The sequence below is a fragment of the Pristiophorus japonicus genome, chromosome 8, assembly GCF_044704955.1.
Source record: "Pristiophorus japonicus isolate sPriJap1 chromosome 8, sPriJap1.hap1, whole genome shotgun sequence".
Lineage (NCBI taxonomy): Eukaryota > Metazoa > Chordata > Chondrichthyes > Pristiophoridae > Pristiophorus > Pristiophorus japonicus.
In genome coordinates this window covers 182910884-182930352 of record NC_091984.1, presented here as the reverse complement: position 1 = coordinate 182930352, position 19469 = coordinate 182910884, and the positions used below count along the sequence as shown (strand labels likewise).

The window sequence follows — 19469 nt, the reverse complement described above, 5'->3', positions numbered from 1 at the left end:
GTGAGAATCAGGCTGAATATAGAAAGTTCAGAGGAGAAGTGAAAAGAAAATAAGGGCAGAGTATGAGAATAAATTGGAAGCTAACATAAAAGGGAATTCAAAAGTCTTCTATAGGCATATAAATAATAAAACGGGTAGTAAGAGGAGCGGTGGGGCCGATTAGGCACCAAAAAGGAGTAGTGATATCCGCCCTGGTAGTGAAATCTGCCCTCCTATATCAGAGACATGGACTATGTACAGCAGGCACCTTTGAACACTGGAGAAGTACCACCAATGCTGCCTCCGCAAGATCCTGCAAAAATTTGAAGATGCCACAAAACTTGAATGTAAAATGAACAGTGAGGAGCATAGTGATAGATTACAAGAAGACATAGACAGGCTGGTGGAATGGGCGGACATGTGGCAGATGAAATTTAATGCAGAAAAGTGCAAATTGATACATTCTGACAGGAAGAACAAGGAGAGGCAATATAAACTAAAGGATACAATCCTAAAGGGGGTGCATGAACAGAGACCTGGGGTATATGTACACAAATCGTTGAAGGTGGCAGGGCGTGAGAAAACGGTTAAAAAGCATAAAGGATCCTGGGCTTCATAAATAGAGGCATAGAGTACAAAAGCAAGGAAGTTATGATGAATCTTTATAAAACACTGGTTCAGCCTCAACTGGAGTATTGTGACCAATTCTGGGAACCACACTTTAGGAAGAATGTGAAGGCCTCAGAGAGGATGCAGAAAAGATTTACGAGAATGGTTCCAGGGATGAGGGACTTCAGTTACGTGGATAGACTGGAGAAGCTGAGGCTGTTCTCCTTAGAGCAGAGAAGGTTGAGAGGAGATTTGATAGAGGTGTTCAAAATCATGAGGGGTCTAGACAGAGGAGAGAGAAACTGTTCCCAAGAGTCAAGAACCACAGAACACAGATTTAAGGTGATTGGCAAAAGAACCAAAGGCAACATGAGGAAAATCTTTTTTACGCAGCGTGTGGTTAGGATCTGGAATACACTGCCTGAAAGGGTGGTGGAGGCAGGCGCAATTGTGGCTTTCAAAAGGGAATTGGATAATTACCTGAATGAAAAAATATGCAGGGCTACAGGGAAAGGGCAGGGGAATGAGACTAACTGAAGTGCTCTTGCAGAGAGCTGGCACAGGCTCGATGGGCCGAATGGCCTCCTTCTGTGCTGTAACCATTCTATGAAGAAAGAGTCTAACCACTGCTCCTTGACACTCAACAGCATTACCATCGCCGAATACCCAACATCAACATCCTGGGAGTCACCATTGAACAGAAACTTAACTGTACCAGCCACATAAATACTGTGGCAACAAGAGCAGGTCAGAGGCTGGGTATTTTGTGATGAGTGTCTCACCTCCTGACTCCCCAATGCCTTTCCATCATCTACAAGGCACAAGTCAGGAGTGTGAGGGAATACTCTCCACTTGCCTGAATGAGTGCAGCTCCAACAACACTCAAGAAGCTCAACACCATCCAGGACAAAGCAGCCCACTTGATTGGCATCCCATCCACCATCTTAAACATTCACTCCCTCCACCACCGACGCACCATGGCTGCAATGTGTACCATCTACAAGATGCACTGCAGCAACTCGCCAAAGCTTCTTCGACAGCACCTCCCAAACCTGCAACCTCTACCAGGTTGAAAGACAAAGACAGCAAGTACATGGGAACACCAAGTTCCCCTCCAAGTCACACACCATCTTGACTTGAAAATATATCACCGTTCCTTCATCGTTGCTGGGCCAAAATCCCAGAGCTCCCTTCCTAAAAGCACTGTGAGAGTACCTTCACCACAAGGACTGCAATGATTCAAGGCGGCGGCTCACCACCAACTTCTCAATGGCAATTAGGGAATTGCCAGTGACACCCACATCCCATGAATGGAAAAAAAATATTCTTCCATTGCCCTGATGGATATACAGGGAATGAGGGCATAAATTAAGAATGAGTGAGCAGGATCTCTAGAGATTAAGGAGGCAGAGAGTGAGGAGTCTACTTTGTCTTTGAGCTTTACTGGGATGCCATGGTGTATATCCAGCTCTACACCCACTAACCTGCAACCTGCAATCTCACTATATACAATACACATGATCAAACAGTACCAAAGGAGGACATTATGCCAATCGTGCCTGTGCTAGCTCTTTGAAATTAGTCCCACACTCCTACTCTTTCCCCATAGCCTTGCAAATTTTTAGCCCCCTTCAAATATTTATCCAATTACCATTTGAAAAGTATTATTGAATCTGCTTCCACCACGCTTCACCATTCCAGATCATAACTCAGCGTAAAAAAAATATATATTTTTTGGTTCTTTTGCCAATTATCTTAAATATGCGTCCTCTGGTTACTGACCCTCCTCACAGTGGAAACCATTTCTCCTTATTTACGGTATCAAAACCTTTCATGCCTTTGAATATCCCTATTAAATCTCCCCTTAACTTTCTCAATTCCAAGGAGAACAATCCTAGCTTCTCATCTCTGGTAGCATTCTGGTAAATCTCCTGTGTTCTGTCCAACATCTCGATATCCTTCCTAAAGTGTCCCACATTGAGAACAGAATGTCCACCTGCTCCTTGTAGGGGGCCAGCTATCACCTAGAATGCCTCCCTCAGGCACCTGTCTTTTACTTGTGCGCAAGTTGCTTCAGCAATAAGATTGATTGCATGAGGCAAAGGCTAGTGCGTAAGGGATGTCTGTGAGGTGTCATCAGATAATCAATGTTATAGATCGGCTGTTAAAGTAGAGCAGTAGTCTTAATCCCATGTGCCTGTTCTGTTCCCATTTCTCTTTATTCCCCTTTCCTTTAACCATGTATCTAACCTCTTAAATGTTGACATGGTCTCTGCTTCAATCAGTAACTGTGGCTATTCCACAACCTCGCAGCCCTCTAAACAATTTCTCCTAAATCTAATTTCCAATTCCCTTTGTTCTAAACTCCTTAATAACTAGAAACTATCAGCTATGTTCCATCCTTTCATCATGTTAAACATCTTAGTCTGGGCTGGATTAAACTCAGGACCCAAGATGAAAGGACAGAGTTCAAATCCATTGCACGGCCCAATCCTTCAGTAGTAGCCCGGGTACCCAAACCCTGGTAAATCTAACCATGAAAACAGTCTCATTGGTTTGTACTAAAATCATTGGCTTTTGATGGGTTTGCAACTGTCCATTCTACTTACACAGCATAAGGCTGAGACACACTCGCAGGCTCCAGTACCCATAGTAACATATGGGATATATTCTGGTTTAATTCCAGCTTGATTAAATATATAGGTGGCATAGAAGTAAATCTGAAACATAGAAAACAACTTCAGTTAAATCATACGTGCATCGGCAACATTGTGGAACAGCACAAGCACATCATTTTCTGATTGGTAACTGATCGGAAAAATGGGCGGAGGCTGTTATACCTGGCCTCCACCCATTTTAGCACCGATTCACTTTTCCAGTCGGGTTTTGTACTGGCACCAAAAGTGCTTACCGGCTTGTGGTTAATTATATTACAAATGATGGCCTGATGACATCATTCAGGTGGCCCCACAATAGCCTAGTCTTTATACCGCTCAATTATCTACCCACCCACAGAAAATAGCTGTGCAGGGCTCCTAGGGTGTGCAATTTATGGAGGTGTAATTAAAGAGCCACATAGTATGATTTATAGCAGCATTTTAAGATGACTTCTGAGCCTGCCCCGTTTTTCTCCTCCCATTTCTGCTCAGTTGGCCAGAAAGCTTCGTATCAGCTGTTTTGGGAGCCCATAATGTTGGAAAAATGGGAATCCCCTTTACTTCCATTTGTTTCTATAAGAAGGAAGAGGAAGATGAGGAGGAGCAGTGGAGGGATGCCAGTCATGTCAGGCTGTACCAGGGCTGGATGCACAGGTTCTGGCTCAGTAGAAAGCCAGAGACAGAATTGTGCCACCAACTGCAAGAGTAGCTGCAGCCAATGTTACCCCTAGTTTTAGTTTTGGGTGCGTGGTCCCTTTAATGGGCTGTGCGGCCCATTCCAAATTTGACACATGCACAAAATCTCCCACTCAAAAGCCGGTGAACTCCCTGTGCAGGACCTCCAGACAGCTGCGCGTCCACACAACCACGCAACTTAGCAGGAACATGCGCTATAGGGCTTGCACTTGGCAGTAATGGTCAGCTACACCCGGTAATATACATCTGATAAACAAAAGCTAGATATTAAAATCGGCTCCAGCATGCTGAAGAAAAAGGACTCTTAATAATCTTCTCAAAAGCTCGAGTCATTCGGGAGTATATAACTTTCGTTAAGGAGTTAGTCTATGGTTAACATTTGATTTCCAAAAGGTCATGCACTTTTAAAAATTCATTCATGGATTTGAGCACCACTGACAAGGCCAGCAGTTAATGTCCATCGCTAGTTGCCTTTGAGTAGGTGGTGATGAGCTGCCTTCTTCAGCCACTGCAGTCTGTGAGGTGAAGGTACTCCCACAGTGCATTTGGGAATTCAGAAGGTGTTGTTTTACTGTTAAAATAAATCTATATCGTGCATAAACCCAAGATGTTGTTTAATTCTAATGTAATTTTTTCTAGTGTATAATAAATGATTTAGAAAAGGTATGGTTTGTGCCTGAAGTTTATTTAGGAAAATTAGCCCGTTAAATTAAATATAAAATTAAACCTTGGGGATAAAAAGGCAATTCCCCAAATTAAAATGCAAATCACTTTGTGTCTTTTTGCTCCGACAACTCTCGAGTCCCCCTCCCTTGACTCCTTCCAAGCAATGCTGTCCAATGGATGGGTATCCTGGGGCAGCAAACAGCTCATCGTCATATCATGCCACACCATCGTCATTTTACCGGCCATCAAACAGGGGATCCGTGTGTCAAACCGCTGTGTCACTTGGCCAGTCTTGGCTGTGCATTTATTGTGCCAGCCACCAGCTTTCCCTAGCAATTTTGTTATCCAAACAAAAGGCTGAAATTAAATTAAAGATATCAGCAGTTTTTATAATTACCATCATTATTTATTCCCAGATGTGGCAACGTCTCATTGAAATAGCTGCATTCCTTTAAACATATCCATCATCCTTTCTAAGCAGCACTTAAAAAGGTGATTTGCATTTGATTTCCCATTGCCCCTCCAATGAACTCCAAATGCCAGGTCTGAAGGTTCATCCACATTATATAAATGGAGCAGAGTCCACAAGATCAAGTGGGGTCAGCCAGGTTACTAACACAGTGACGAATGCTCGGGTACAGAAATTGATCTTAATCTATGGTTATACATTTACTTTCAATCTGTGTTGCAGTGTGATGCAAGTAATTAATTTTTGTACCATGATAGTGAATGTGAAGTTGTGGGTGCGGGGTGCGGGGTGAGATTGAAAAACAGCAGGGTAGATTTTTCTCTTTAGCGTCTGGGTGCTGGAACAGAGAGAGGAAAATCTGGCAGGAGGATCTCACTTCGATACAGAACCCACTGGATTTTTCCTCCATTCATTTTAAACGGAAGAAAATCTGGAAGAATCTGTGTGCGATCCTCGTCGCCAGATTTTCCTTTCTTCCCGTCACCCAGGTGATGCTCGGCGTCCAGGCGGTGAAGACAAATATCTACCCCAGCAAGTACTTAACGTGACAAATGACATTGGGTTGTATGCCAATTTTATTTTGGAATACTGCATGCTCTGAAATTTATTGAGCTCCTGAGTGGAGTCCTCTCGTCCCACTTCAGACCTGTCCGAGACCCAGACCAGTTCAAAGTCTTTGGGTGTAGATCTTAATTTTGTGCAATAGTGAAAAATTGACGATAATCTATCCTGATTGAAACAAATGGAAATATATATATATATATTTTTAAATCAGGATAGATGTAAAACAGGCTGACAATTCGCTATTACTCGTTTCACACTATCGCACAAAGTCAACTGTACCCCTTTCAGTGCAAACTCCAATCCACTATATAAATCCAAGACTTTCTTTTTTCCTGAATCCCAAGCGCCTTGACTGAAACACACCTGCTTTCTCCAAGGCTAGGCTCTCCTCCCGTGCAGTGCTTTTCCTCCAAGCTGTCGTGACTGTTATATGAAAGCTAACTGAACGCAAGTAAAAAAAGAAATGCCTAAAAACACTTGCGATAGTGTGCGTGCAAAGTTCCAGGGCGCAGGCAAGTGTGCCGCACACACGATAATGCGTAGAGCGCATGCATGATGTCCTGAGTCATACACACCAATACTGTGCGTGTAAATCCTGAGCGCTTGCAGAATTCTCCCAAGCTATTACCACCACACGCCCCAATTCTGCTGAGCACATGCATTGCACACATGAGTTGCCCCTATCTTGCATGTATATATACAAAACTTGCACACATGCAGTTTTTGTCTGTTTGTTATTGTGAACAAATCAATGTCACCCCACTACAAGTGAACTAATCCCAACCTGAACCTGAAACTACCAGTCAATAAAGCCAAGGCAAAAGGCTATCTAGTTACAGACCAATTTAATTGTATGATGCGCATCAAGACATGTGATGCATTCAGCACTTTTCTCCAGTTCTACTTTATTATTTGCAACATGAAGCAATCACTGAAGATCACGTCCGTTAAATTTACACGATAGAATGCACCCATGAAAACTTTACGTTTGGTACTCGTTGGGTAATTAACACTGGATTGTCGGATTTGATGATTTCGGGGCAATCTTGACGGCGGGGCCTCATTAAGTTTGGGCAGCTGGGCCAAGAGTCATGGAGCGCAGCACCAAGGGAGGCATTGTACACCTCTCTTGAGCGCTAATATGGGAAAATCCCGAGCTAAAGAGCCGGGCCGGGAGCGCTCCGAGAGACGCCGGAGGAGAAAAAAAACTAAATACCCACAAAAACATTTCCAAAACATTGCCCATGCCACCACAACATAATCGCAAAAAAAAATTAAAAGAAAAAACAATCACACTTACTTTAGGAGTCCATTACTTACCTCTCCGCTGTCGGTATCGTTGGATCGCCTGATTTCCCAGGCGTTCACTGCGGGCGCGCTGCGGGGTGGACGGGTCGGGCTGAAGTCAAAACTCACGCCAGTGTCATGACTGGGAGCATTGCACACCAGGCGCAGCTTTTCCAAGCAGTGCTGCTCCATGTCGCTGCAAAACCGGACCCAAGGATCCCTGCAGGGAGCTGGGGGCTGACTGCCCATCCAGAACACCTCAGCGCCGCCATTGCCGCCGCTCTATGGCGGAAAACTGAGCGTACAAGACCCGCAATTCCGTCGCTATATAAGATGTAGTAAATTACGCTGAAATAACCTGATTCTCACACTTACAGCATTGATCCCACTAAGTTGCTGACCTATGTTAATTACGATGACGGAGATCAGCTGCCATCGAGTTGAGCGATCTGTGAAAAGTTCACATGGTCTCTTTGACAGCTGCACTTGTTTTACTGCACGTTCCGTCTTCATATCCTCCAATTCACTCAAGTATGTGTTAGCACCATGCAATCTCTTGAGAGCTGGCAGAGAGAAAGACTCAGTTTTCATTTTGCAAACAGACCTGATATAATAAGTTAAACACGTAAGGGGTCCCTTTAAAGTTGACCTTGCACCCAGTACTCTAAAAGGACATTGCAGCTATTTAATCACAACAGATGATCTGATTGATAGACACTCATGTGCCAGACAGTGTTAGGTTGAACTAAGAAAGAAAGAACTTGCATTTATATAGCACCTTTCATATTTCACAATGTCCCAAAGCACTTTATAGCCAATGAAGTACTTTTGAAGTGCAGTCATTTTTATAATGCGGAAAAAGCTCCATCCAATGTGCACACAGCAAGATCCCACAAACAGCAAAGGGGTAATGATCAGATAATCGGTTTTTAATGATAGTTAAGAAATAAATCTTGGCCAGTACAGTGGGAGAACTCTCCTGCTCTTCTTTGAAATAGTGCCATGAGACCTTTTATGTCTCATCTGAAAGACAGTTCAGCACTCCCTCGGTTCTGTACTGAAGTGTCAGCCCAGATCATGTGCTTAGGTCACTGAAATAGGGTTCTTTATCTGAATACACACAGCTTTCACAACAAGATAGATGAATTGAAGGTACAAATAGAAATAAATGGGTACAATCTGATAGCCATAACAGAGACATGGTTGTAAGGTGACCAAGGCTGGGAACTGAATATTCAGGGGTATTTGCCATTTTGGAAGGATAGATAGAAAGGAAAAGGAGTTGGGGTAGCTCTGTTAATAAAGGATGAGATCAGTGCAGTAATGAAAAAATGATATTGGCTCAGAAGATCAAGATGTAGAATCAGTTTCGGTGGAGATAAGAAATAATAAGGGAAAGAATTCACTGGTGGGAGTAGTCTATAGGTCCCCGTACAGTAGCTACACTGTAGCAGAGTATAAATCAAGAAATAATGGATATTTGTAAGAAAGGAACAGCAATAATCATGGGTGATTTTAATCTTCATATTGATTGGACAAATCAAATTGGCAAAGGTAGCCTTGAGGAAGAGTTCATAGAGTGTATTCAGGATGGTTTCTTAGAACAATAGTTAGTGGAACCAATTAGGGAGCAAACTATTTTAGATCTGGTAATGTGTAATGAGACTGGATTAATTAATGATCTCATGGTAAAGGATCCTCTTGGGAACAGTGATCATAGCATGGTAGAATTTCAAATTCAGTTTGAGAGTGAGAAAGCTAGGTCTCAAACTAGTGTCCTCAGCTTAAATCAAAGCAATTACAAAGGTATGAAGGCAGAGTTGGCTAAAATGGACTGGGAAAATAGATTAGTAAGACGATAGATGAGCAGTAGCAAACATTTAAGGAGATATTTTATAACTCTCAGCAAAGATATATTCCAGTGAGAGAGAAAAATACTCAAAGGGAAGGATGAACCATCCGTGGCTAATGAAATAAAGGATGGTATCAAATTGAAAACAAAGGCATAAAATGTTGCAAAGAATAGTGGAAGAGCAGAGGATTGGGAATTTTTTTTAAATCAGCAAAGGACGACTAAAAAAATAAGAAAGAAGATAGTTTATGAGAGTTATGAGCTTATAAGAAATATAAAAACAGACAATAAGAAATTCTACAGGTATATAAAAAGGAAGAGAGTGGCTAATGTAAGCGTTGGTCCCTCAGAGGATGAGACTGGGGAAATGACAGAGAATCATAGACGTTTACAGCACAGAAAGAGGCCATTTTGGCCCATCGTGTCCGTGCCGGCCAACAAGAGGCTATCCAACCTAATCCCACTTTCCAGCTCTAGGTCCGTAACTCTGCAGGTCATGGCACTTCAGGTGCACATCCAAGCACTTTTTAAACATGGTGAAAGTTTCTGCCTCTACCACTCTTTCAGGCAGTGAGTTCCAAACCCCCACAACCATCTGCGTGAAGAAACTTCCCCTCAAATCCTCTCTAAACCTTCTACCAATTATTTTAAATTTATGTCCGCTGGTTGTTGACTCCTCTGCTAAGGAAAATAGGCCCTTTCTATCCACTATATCTAGACCCCTCATAATTTTATACTCCTCAATGTCTCCCCTCAGCCTCCTCTGTTCCAAGGAAGACAAACCCAGCCGATCCAATCTGTTCTCATAGCGAAGATTCTCTACACCCGGCAACATCCTCGTAAATCTCCTCTGTACCCCTTCCAGTGCAATCACGTCCTTCCTGTAATGTGGTGACCAGAACTGCACGCAGTACTCCAGCTGTGGCCTAACTAGTGTTTTATACAGTTCAAGCATACCCACACCCCCCCGCCCTTATATTCCATGCCTTGGCTAATAAAGGCAAGCATTCTGTATGCCTTCTTAACCATCTTATCTACCTGGCCTGCTACCTTCAGGGATCTGTGGACATGCACTCCCAGGTCTCTTTGTTGCTCTACACCTCTCAGTGTCCTACCATTTAATGTATATTCCCTTTCTTGGTTAGCTCTAGCGAAATGCATCACCTCACACTTCTCCGGATCAAATTCCATTTGCCACTGTTCTGCCCACCTGACCAGTTGATTGTTATCTTCCTGCAGTCTACAGCTTTCTTCTTCATTATCAACCACACAGCCTATTTTTGTATCATATGAAAACTTCTTAATCATCCTATATTCAAGTCTAGTGTATACCACAAAAAGCAAGAGACCTAGTACTGAACCCTGCGGAACCCGACTGGAAACATCCTTCCAGTCACAAAAACACCCATCAACCATTACCCTTTGCTTCCTGCCTCAGCCAATTTTGGATCTAACTTGCCACTTTGCCCTGGATCCCATGGGCTTTTACTTTCATGACCAATCTGCCATCTGGGACCTTATCAAAAGCTTTGCTAAAATCCATATACGCTACATAGTACGCACTGCCCTCATCGACCTGCAGGTTACCTCCTCAAAAAATTCAATCAAGTTAGTCAGACATGATCTTCCATTAACAAATCCATGCTGACTGTCCCTGATTAATCTGTGTCTTTCTAAATGTAGATTTATCCTGATCCTCAGGATTTTTTCCAATAATTTTCCCACTACTAAGGTTAGGCTGACTGGCCTGTAATTATTCAATCTATCCCTTTCTCCCTTCATAAACAAAGGTACCATATTAGCAGTCCTCCAGTCCTCTGGCACCACACCTGAAGCCAGAGAGGATTGGAAAAAGATGGTCAAAGCCTCTGCTATTTCCTCTTTTGCTTCGCTTAACAGCCTGGGATGCATTTCATCCGGGCTTGGGAATTGGTACACTTTCAAAGCTGTTAAACCCTTTAATACCTCCTCTTTTACTATCTTTATTTCATCTAATATTTCACATTGCTCCTTCTCGATTGCAGTGTCTGCATCGCCCCTCTCTTTTGTGAAAACTGACGCATAGTATTCATTAAGAACCATACCCACATCTTCTGCCTCCACACACAGATTACCCTCATGGTCTCTAATAGGCTCTACCCTGTCTTTAGTTATCCTCTTGCTCTTAATATATTTGTAAAATATCTTTGGGTTTTCCTTGATTTTACTTGCCAAGAATATTTCATGCTCTCTCTGTTTTCCTAATATCCCTTTTAATTTCGCCCCTGAACTTTCTAAACTCAGAGATTCTGCAGTATTTAGTCCTCGGTATCTGCCATAAGCTTCCCTTTTTTTCTTTATCCTACCCTGTATGTCCCAGACATCCAGATTTATTAGTCCCACCCTTTTCCTTTAAGGGCACATATTTGGCCTGAACTCCGGATCTCCTTCTTGAATGCCTCCCACTGCTCTGACACTGATTTACCTTCAAGTAGCTATTTCCAGTCCACTATGGCTAAATCACCACTCAGTTTAACAAAGTTGGCTTTTCCCCAATTTAGAACTTTTATTCCTGGTCTATCCTAACTTTTCCATAACTACCTTAAATCTAACTGAATTATGGTCACGAGCACCTAAATGCTCTCCCACTGATACCCCTTCCATCTGCCCAGCTTCATTCCCAAAAACTAAATCCAAAACTGCCCCCTCCTGTGTTGGGCTTGCTACATACTGGCTAAAAAGTTCTCTTGAATGCATTTTAGGAATTCTGCACCCTCTATACTCTTCACACTAATTTTGTCCCCGTTATTAGGATAGTTGAAATCCCCTACTATTACTGCCCTATAGTTTTTGCATTTCAGAAATTTGCCAATATATTTGCTCTTCTATCTCCCTCTCACTGTTTGGGGGTCTATTGCACATGGCCAGCAGTGTGATCGTCCCTTTTTGTTTTTCAGTTCGACCCATATGGCCTCCTTTGATGATCCCTCGAATATATCATCCCTCCTCACAGCTGCAATGGTTTAATCAATACCGTGACCACCCTTCCTTTTTATACCCCTCTCAATTCCACCTGAAAATCCTGTACCCAGGAATGTTGAGCTGCCATACCTGCCCCTCTTTTAGCCATGTCGCTGTAATAGCTATAATATCACATAATCCAAATGTCTACCTGTGCTCTCAGCTCATTTGCCTTATTCTCTAGTGATAATGATTGTTTTGCAGGGTCATCCCCCTGCAAAACAGATACACCGTTTTGAGTACTGTTGAGGGGGATGACTCATCAGGGGAGAGCAGCAGCAGCCAAGTTTATGGCACCATGGCTGGCTCTGCTGCACAGGAGGGCAGGAAAAAGAGTGGGAGAGCGATAGTGATAGGGGATTCGATTATAAGGGGAATAGATAGGCATTTCTGCGGCGGCAACCGAGACTCCAGGATGGTATGTTGCCTCCCTGGTGCAAGGGTCAAGGATGTCTCGGAGCGGGTGCAGGACATTCTGAAAAGGGAGGGTGAACAGCCAGTTGTCATGGTGCACATTGGTACCAACGATATAGGTAAAAAAAGGGATGAGGTCCTACGAGATGAATTTAAGGAGCTAGGAGCTAAATTAAAACGTAGGACCTCAAAAGTAGTAATCGCAGGATTGCTACCAGTGCCACGTGCTAGTCAGAGTAGGAATCGCAGGATAGCTCAGATGAATGGCTTGAGCAGTGGTGCAGCAGGGAGGGATTCAAATTCCTGGGGCATTGGAACCGGTTCTGGGGGAGGTGGGACCAGTACAAACCAGGCGGTCTGCACCTGGGAAGGACCAGAACCAATGTCCTAGGGGGAGTGTTTGCTAGTGCTGTTGGGGAGGAGTTAAACTAATATGGCAGGGGATGGGAACCAATGCAGGGAGACAGAGGGAAACAAAAAGGAGACAAAAGCAAAAGACAGAAAGGAGATGAGTAAAAGTGGAGGGCAGAGAAACCCAAGGCAAAAAAACAAAAAGGGCCACTGAATATAAAGGGGCTGCAGGAGGGGTCAAAATTAAAAATCATGGCTGAAAAACGAGGATTAAAACACTCTGCCTAAACGCACGCAGCATTCGAAATAAAGTAAATGAGTTGATGGCACAAATCATTACAAATGGGTATGATTTGGTGGCCATTACAGAAACATGGTTGCAGGGTGGCCAAGACTGGGAATTAAACATACAGGGGTATCTGACGATTCGGAAAGATAGACAAGAAGGGAAAAGAGGTGAGGTAGCTCTGTTAATAAAGGATGATATCAGGGCAATTGTGAGAGACGGTATTGGCTCCCACTAACCTTGGCCACCTTATACGCATTGGTCTTTAATTTGATACTCTCCTTTATTTCCTTGGTTATCCATGGCTGGTTATCCCTTCTCTTACCGCCCTTCTTTTTCACTGGAATATATTTTTGTTGCGCACTATGAAAGAGCTCCTTAAAAGTCCTCCACTGTTCCTCAATTGTGCCACCATTTAGTCTGTGTCTCTAGTCTACTTTAGCCAACTCTGCCCTCATCCCACTGTAGTCCCCTTTGTTTAAGCATAGTACGCTCATTTCTGACACAACTTCCTCACCCTCAATCTGTATTACAAATTCAACCATACTGTGATCACTCATTCCGAGAGGATCTTTTACTGGGAGAATCATTGTGGGTGGAGATTAGAGATAGTAAGGGGAAAAAGTCACTGGTGGGCGTAGTTTATAGGCCCCCAAATAATAACTTCATGGTGGGGCGGGCAATAATCAAGGGAATAATGGAGGCATGTGAAAAAGGAACGGCAGTAGTCATGGGGGATTTTAACCTACATATCGATTGGTCAAATCAAATCGCACAGGGTAGCCTAGAGGAGGAATTCATAGAATGCATACGGGATTGTTTCTTAGAACAGTATGTTACAGAACCTACAAGGGAGCAAGCTATCTTAGATCTGGTCCTGTGTAATGAGACAGGAAAAATAAACGATCTCCTAGTAAAAGATCCTCTCGGAATGAGTGATCACAGTATGGTTGAATTTGTAATACAGATTGAGGGTGAGGAAGTTGTGTCAGAAACGAGCGTACTATGCTTAAACAAAGGGGACTACAGTGGGATGAGGGCAGAGTTGGCTAAAGTAGACTGGAAACACAGACTAAACGGTGGCACAATTGAGGAACAGTGGAGGACTTTTAAGGAGCTCTTTCATAGTGCGCAACAAAAATATATTCCAGTGAAAAAGAAGGGCGGTAAGAGAAGGGATAACCAGCCGTGGATAACCAAGGAAATAAAGGAGAGTATCAAATTAAAGACCAATGCGTATAAGGTGGCCAAGGTTAGTGGGAAACTAGAAGATTGGGAAAATTTCAAACAACAGCAAAGAATGACTAAAAAAGTAATAAAGAAAGGAAAGATAGATTACGAAGGTAAACTTGCGCAAAACATAAAAACACATCGTAAAAGCTTTTACAGATATATAAAATGGAAAAGAGTGACTAAAGTAAATGTTGGTCCCTTAGAAGATGAGAAGGGGGATTTAATAATGGGAAATGTGGAAATGGCTGAGACCTTAAACAATTATTTTGCTTCGGTCTTCACAGTGGAAGACACAAAAACCATGCCAAAAATTGCTGGTCACAGGAATGTGGGAAGGGAGGACGTTGAGACAATCACTATCACTAGGGGGGTAGTGCTGGACAGGCTAATGGGACTCAAGGTAGACAAGTCCCCTGGTCCTGATGAAATGCATCCCAGAGTATTAAAAGAGATGGCGGAAGTTATAGCAGATGCATTTGTTATAATCTACCAAAATTTTCTGGACTCTGGGGAGGTACCAGCGGATTGGAAAGCAGCTAATGTAACGCCTCTGTTTAAAAAAGTGGGCAGACAAAAGGCAGGTAACTATAGGCCAGTTAGTTTAACATCTGTAGTGGGGAAAATGTTTGAAACTATCATTAAGGAAGAAATAGTGGGACATCTAGATAGGAATAGTGCAATCAAGCAGACGCAGCATGGATTCATGAAGGGGAAATCATGTTTAACTAATTTACTGGAATTCTTTGAGGATATAACGAGCATGGTGGATAGAGGTGTACCAATGGATGTGGTGTATTTAGATTTCCAAAAGGCATTCGATAAGGTGCCACACAAAAGGTTACTGCAGAAGATAGAGGTATGCGGAATCAGAGGAAATGTATTAGCATGGATAGAGAATTGGCTGGCGAACAGAAAGCAGAGAGTCGGGATAAATGGGTCCTTTTCGGGTTGGAAATCGGTGGTTAGTGGTGTGCCACAGGGATCGGTGCTGAGACCACAACTGTTTACAATATACATAGATGACCTGGAAGAGGGGACAGAGTGTAGTGCAACAAAATTTGCAGATGACACAAAGATTAGTGGGAAAGCAGGTTGTGTAGAGGACACAGAGAGGCTGCAAAGAGATTTGGATAGGTTAAGCGAATGGGCTAAGGTTTGGCAGATGGAATACAATGTCAGAAAGTGTGAGGTCATCCACCTTGGGAAAAAAAACATTAAAGGGAATATTATTTGAATGGGGAGAAATTACAATATGCTGAGGTGCAGAGGGACCTGGGGGTCCTTGTGCATAAATCCCAAAAAGTTAGTTTGCAGGTGCAGTAGGTAATCAGGAAGGCGAATGGAATGTTGGCCTTCATTGCGAGAGGGATGGAGTACAAAAGCAGGGAGGTCCTGCTGCAACTGTATAGGGTATTGGTGAGGCCGCACCTGGAGTACTGCGTGCAGTTTTGGTCACCTTACTTAAGGAAGGATATACTGGCTTTGGAGGGGGTACAGAGACGATTCACTAGGCTGATTCCGGAGATGAGAGGGTTACCTTATGATGATAGATTGAGTAGACTGGGTCTTTACTCGTTGGAGTTCAGAAGGGTGATCTTATAGAAACATTTAAAATAATGAAAGGGATAGACAAGATAGAGGCAGAGAGGTTGTTTCCACTGGTCGGGGAGACTAGAACTAGGGGGCACAGCCTCAAAATACGGGGGAGCCAATTTAAAACTGAGTTGAGAGGGAATTTCTTCTCCCAGAGGGTTGTGAATCTGTGGAATTCTCTGCCCAAGGAAGCAGTTGAGGCTAGCTCATTGAATGTATTCAAGTCACAGATAGATAGATTTTTAACCAATAAGGGAATTAAGGGTTACGGGGAGCGGGCGGGTAAGTGGAGCTGAGTCCACGGCCAGATCAGCCATGATCTTGTTGAATGGCGGAGCAGGCTCGAGGGGCTAGATGGCCTACTCCTGTTCCTAATTCTTATGTTATGTTCTTATGTTCTTTTAAGCTCCCCCATCCCAATAGCCCATTGATGATCAATTATTGGGATGCCTTTAGTGTCTTGAAAGAGACTTGGAACAAATATTTATTAGTATCGGTCTTCACGGTAGAATACACTAAAAGCATTCCAAAAATTGATAATCAAGGGGCTATTGGGAGGGGGTAACTTAAAACAATCACTATCACTAGAGGAAAAAGTACTAGGTAAACTAATGGGGCTGAAGATGGGCAAGTCCCCTGGACCTGATAGCCTGCATCCTAGGGTCTTAAAGAAGTGGCTGCAGAGATAGTGGATGCATTGGTTGTAATCTACCAAAATTCCCTGGATTCTGGAAATGTCCCAGCAGATTGCAAAACCACAAACATAATGCCCCTAATTCAGAAAAGAGGGAGACAGAAAGCAGAAAACTATAGACCAGTTAGCCTAACATCTGTCATTGGGAAAATGCTGGAGTCCATTATTAAGGAAACTGCAGCAGGACATTTAGAAAATCACAATACAGTCAAGCAGAGTCAGCATGGTTTTATGAACGGGAAATCATGTTAGACAAATTTGCTGGAGTTCTTTGACGATGTAACGAACAGGGTGGATAAGGGGGAACCAGTGGATGTTGTGTATTTGGATATCCAGAGGCATTCGATAAGGTGCCACATAAAAGGTTACTGCACAAGATAAGAGCTTTGGGGGTAATATATTAGCATGGATAGAGGATTGGCTAACTCACAGAAAACAGAGAATCAGGATAATTTTCAGGCTAGCAAACAGCAACTAGTACCACAGGGATCAGTGCTGGGGGCCTCAAACTACTTATAATCTATATTAATGACTTGGATGAAGGGACCGAGTGTAATGTAACCAAATTTGCTGATTATACAAATACGTGGTCCTTTTGTTCATCTACACTTTTCAGTGTCGTACCATTTAATGTGTATTCCCTTGCCTTGTTAGACCTCCCCAAATGCATTACCTCACACTTAATCCGTATTGAATTCTATTTACCACTGTTCTGCCCACGTGTCTAGTACATCAATATCTTCCTGCAATCCGTAGCTTTCTTCTTCATTATCAACCATACAGCTTATTTTAATATCATCTGTAAAATTCTTAACCCGCAACATTCAAGTCCAAGTCATTGATATATACCACAAAAGCAAGGGACCCAGCACTGAGCTCTGCGGAACCCCGCTGGATACAGTCTTCGTCATAAAAACACTCATCAACCATTACCCCTTGCTTCCTGCCTCTGAGCCAATTTTGGATCCAACTTGCCACTTTGCCCTGGATCCCATGTGCTTTTACTTTCATGACCAGTCTGCCATGTGGGACTTATCAAAAGCTTTCTAAAATCTATATACACTACATCATACACACTGCCCTCATTGACCCACCTGGTTACCTCCTCGAAAAATTCTATCAAGTTAGTCAGGCACAACCTTCCCTTAACAAATCCATGCTAATAGTCCTTGATTAATCCATGTCTTTCCAAATGAAGATTTATCCTATCCCTCACGATTTTTCCAACAATTTTCCCACCACTGAGGTTAGACTGACTGGCCTGTAATTACTCAGTCTATCCCTTTCTCACTTCTTAAACAAAGGTACAACAGTGGCAGTCCTCCAGTCCTCTGGCACCACACCTACAGCCAGAGAGGACTGGAAAATGATGTTCAGAGCCTCTGCTATTTCCTCTTGTGCTTCTCTTCACAGCTTGGGATACACTTCATCCGGGCCTGGGGATTTATTCACTTTCAAAGCTGCTAAGCCCTTTAATACTTCCTCTCTCACTATGTTTATCTCATCTAATATTTCACACCCCTCCTCCCTCATTGCAAAGTCTGCATCGCCCCTCTCTTTTGTGAAAACAGATGCAAAGTATTCATCAAGAATCATACCCACATCTTCTGCCTCCACACATAGATTTCCTTTGCGGTCTCTAGTAGGCCCTACTCTTTCTCCAGTTATTCTCTTGCTCTTAATATATTTATAAAACATCTAAGTATTGAGTGGAGTTTGATTGTTCTGAAGAAATGTTAGATAGTAACTAATGGGAGCTATACTGTACTGAAGATGGTTAGATGGTGTTGAGTGGCGTTCTCCATGTACTGAAGATTAGACAATAAATTTCATTTATATAGCACCCTTAACTTAGTAAAGCGTGCCTAGGTGCTTCCAAGAATATGTTGATTGGAGGTGGATTGTTCTGAAGGAAGTTAGACTGCATCCAGTGAGAGCTGTAATATACTGATGGAGGTTCAAATTGTATTGAAGTTGCATTATAGGGTAAAAACTAGACCAAACTTACAAAGAATGTTTCAAATAAGAGCAATACTTACCACGGAGGGCTTTCATTTCCTCTCTTTTATCGATGAAGAGATACCTGGGACTCTCAGGGAACCATGGTAACAGTAGAAGCTGGAGTATAGCAGGAATGCAGCTGGTGGAGAGCAGGATGTGCCAGTACTCCTCTCCCCCCAGCAATTGCCTACAAATCAACAAAGGCAGCAACCAAAAAATGCAGTTATAGTACAGGAGCATCATTCACTCGTGCAAAATTAAAGGATCAACAGCCAAATTGCTTTATTCATTTTATATTTGAAGATGTATAAGCAGGGTGCCTCAATGAGGCTCAAGTTTTCGGTTTTTACACTAGATATTTTATTCAGGTTCAACATCACCGGCCACACTCATAAGCGGACCTCGATTCCGAGAAACTGGAGTGTGCCGTTGCCTAACTAATATCTGGGAGAGTTAACCATACAAGTCTTGACTCAGCTTACTGGAATGTGTCACCATGTGATTTGCCTTGCCGTCAATAATTGAATATGCATCATCAGACTGAGGCTCAGATTATAAATTATTTTAACAGAACAGGTAAATGAACAATATTCAGTACAAAATGGTTCATTTTAGCTTTGAGGAAATATATTTTAGCTATAAGGAAAGATTGGATAGGCTGGGTTTGTTTTCTTTGGAATAGAGGAGGCTGAGGGAAGACCTTATTGAGGTGTTTAAAATTATGAGGGTCCTAGATCGAGTTGATAGGAAGGATCTATTTCCCTTAATAGAGGGATCAAAACCCAGGGGCATAGATTTAAAGTAATTGGTAGGAAGTTTAGAGGGATTTGAGGGAAAATCTTTGCACCCAGAGGGTAGTGGAGATATGGAACTCATTGCCTGAAAGGGTGGTAGAGGCAGAAACTCTCATCACATTTAAAAAGTGCTTAGATGTGTTCCTGAAGTGCCGTAGCCTACAAGGCTACGGAGCAAGAGTTGGAAAGTGGGATTAGGCTGGATAGCTCTTTATTGGCCAGAGCCAAAATGGCTTCCTTCCATGCTGTAAACTGCTATGATTCTATGAATCACAAACTATACAATTCTCCTAAATAAGTTGACAAGAGAATTCGGAGGGGTGA

At 42.8% G+C, this 19469-nt stretch overlaps 1 protein-coding gene across 1 annotated transcript in view; it reads right to left on the bottom strand.

The window, feature by feature from the left end:
• Positions 1-19469, bottom strand: part of LOC139269231 (solute carrier family 2, facilitated glucose transporter member 11-like) — a 133559-nt gene that overhangs the window by 39927 nt on the left and 74163 nt on the right. The window contains exons 9-11 of the mRNA XM_070888321.1: positions 18390-18538; positions 7303-7490; positions 3198-3308 (exon numbers count right to left, since the gene is read on the bottom strand). Coding sequence (XP_070744422.1) covers positions 3198-3308; positions 7303-7490; positions 18390-18538 — 448 coding nt within the window. The remainder of the gene's footprint in view (positions 1-3197; positions 3309-7302; positions 7491-18389; positions 18539-19469) is intronic.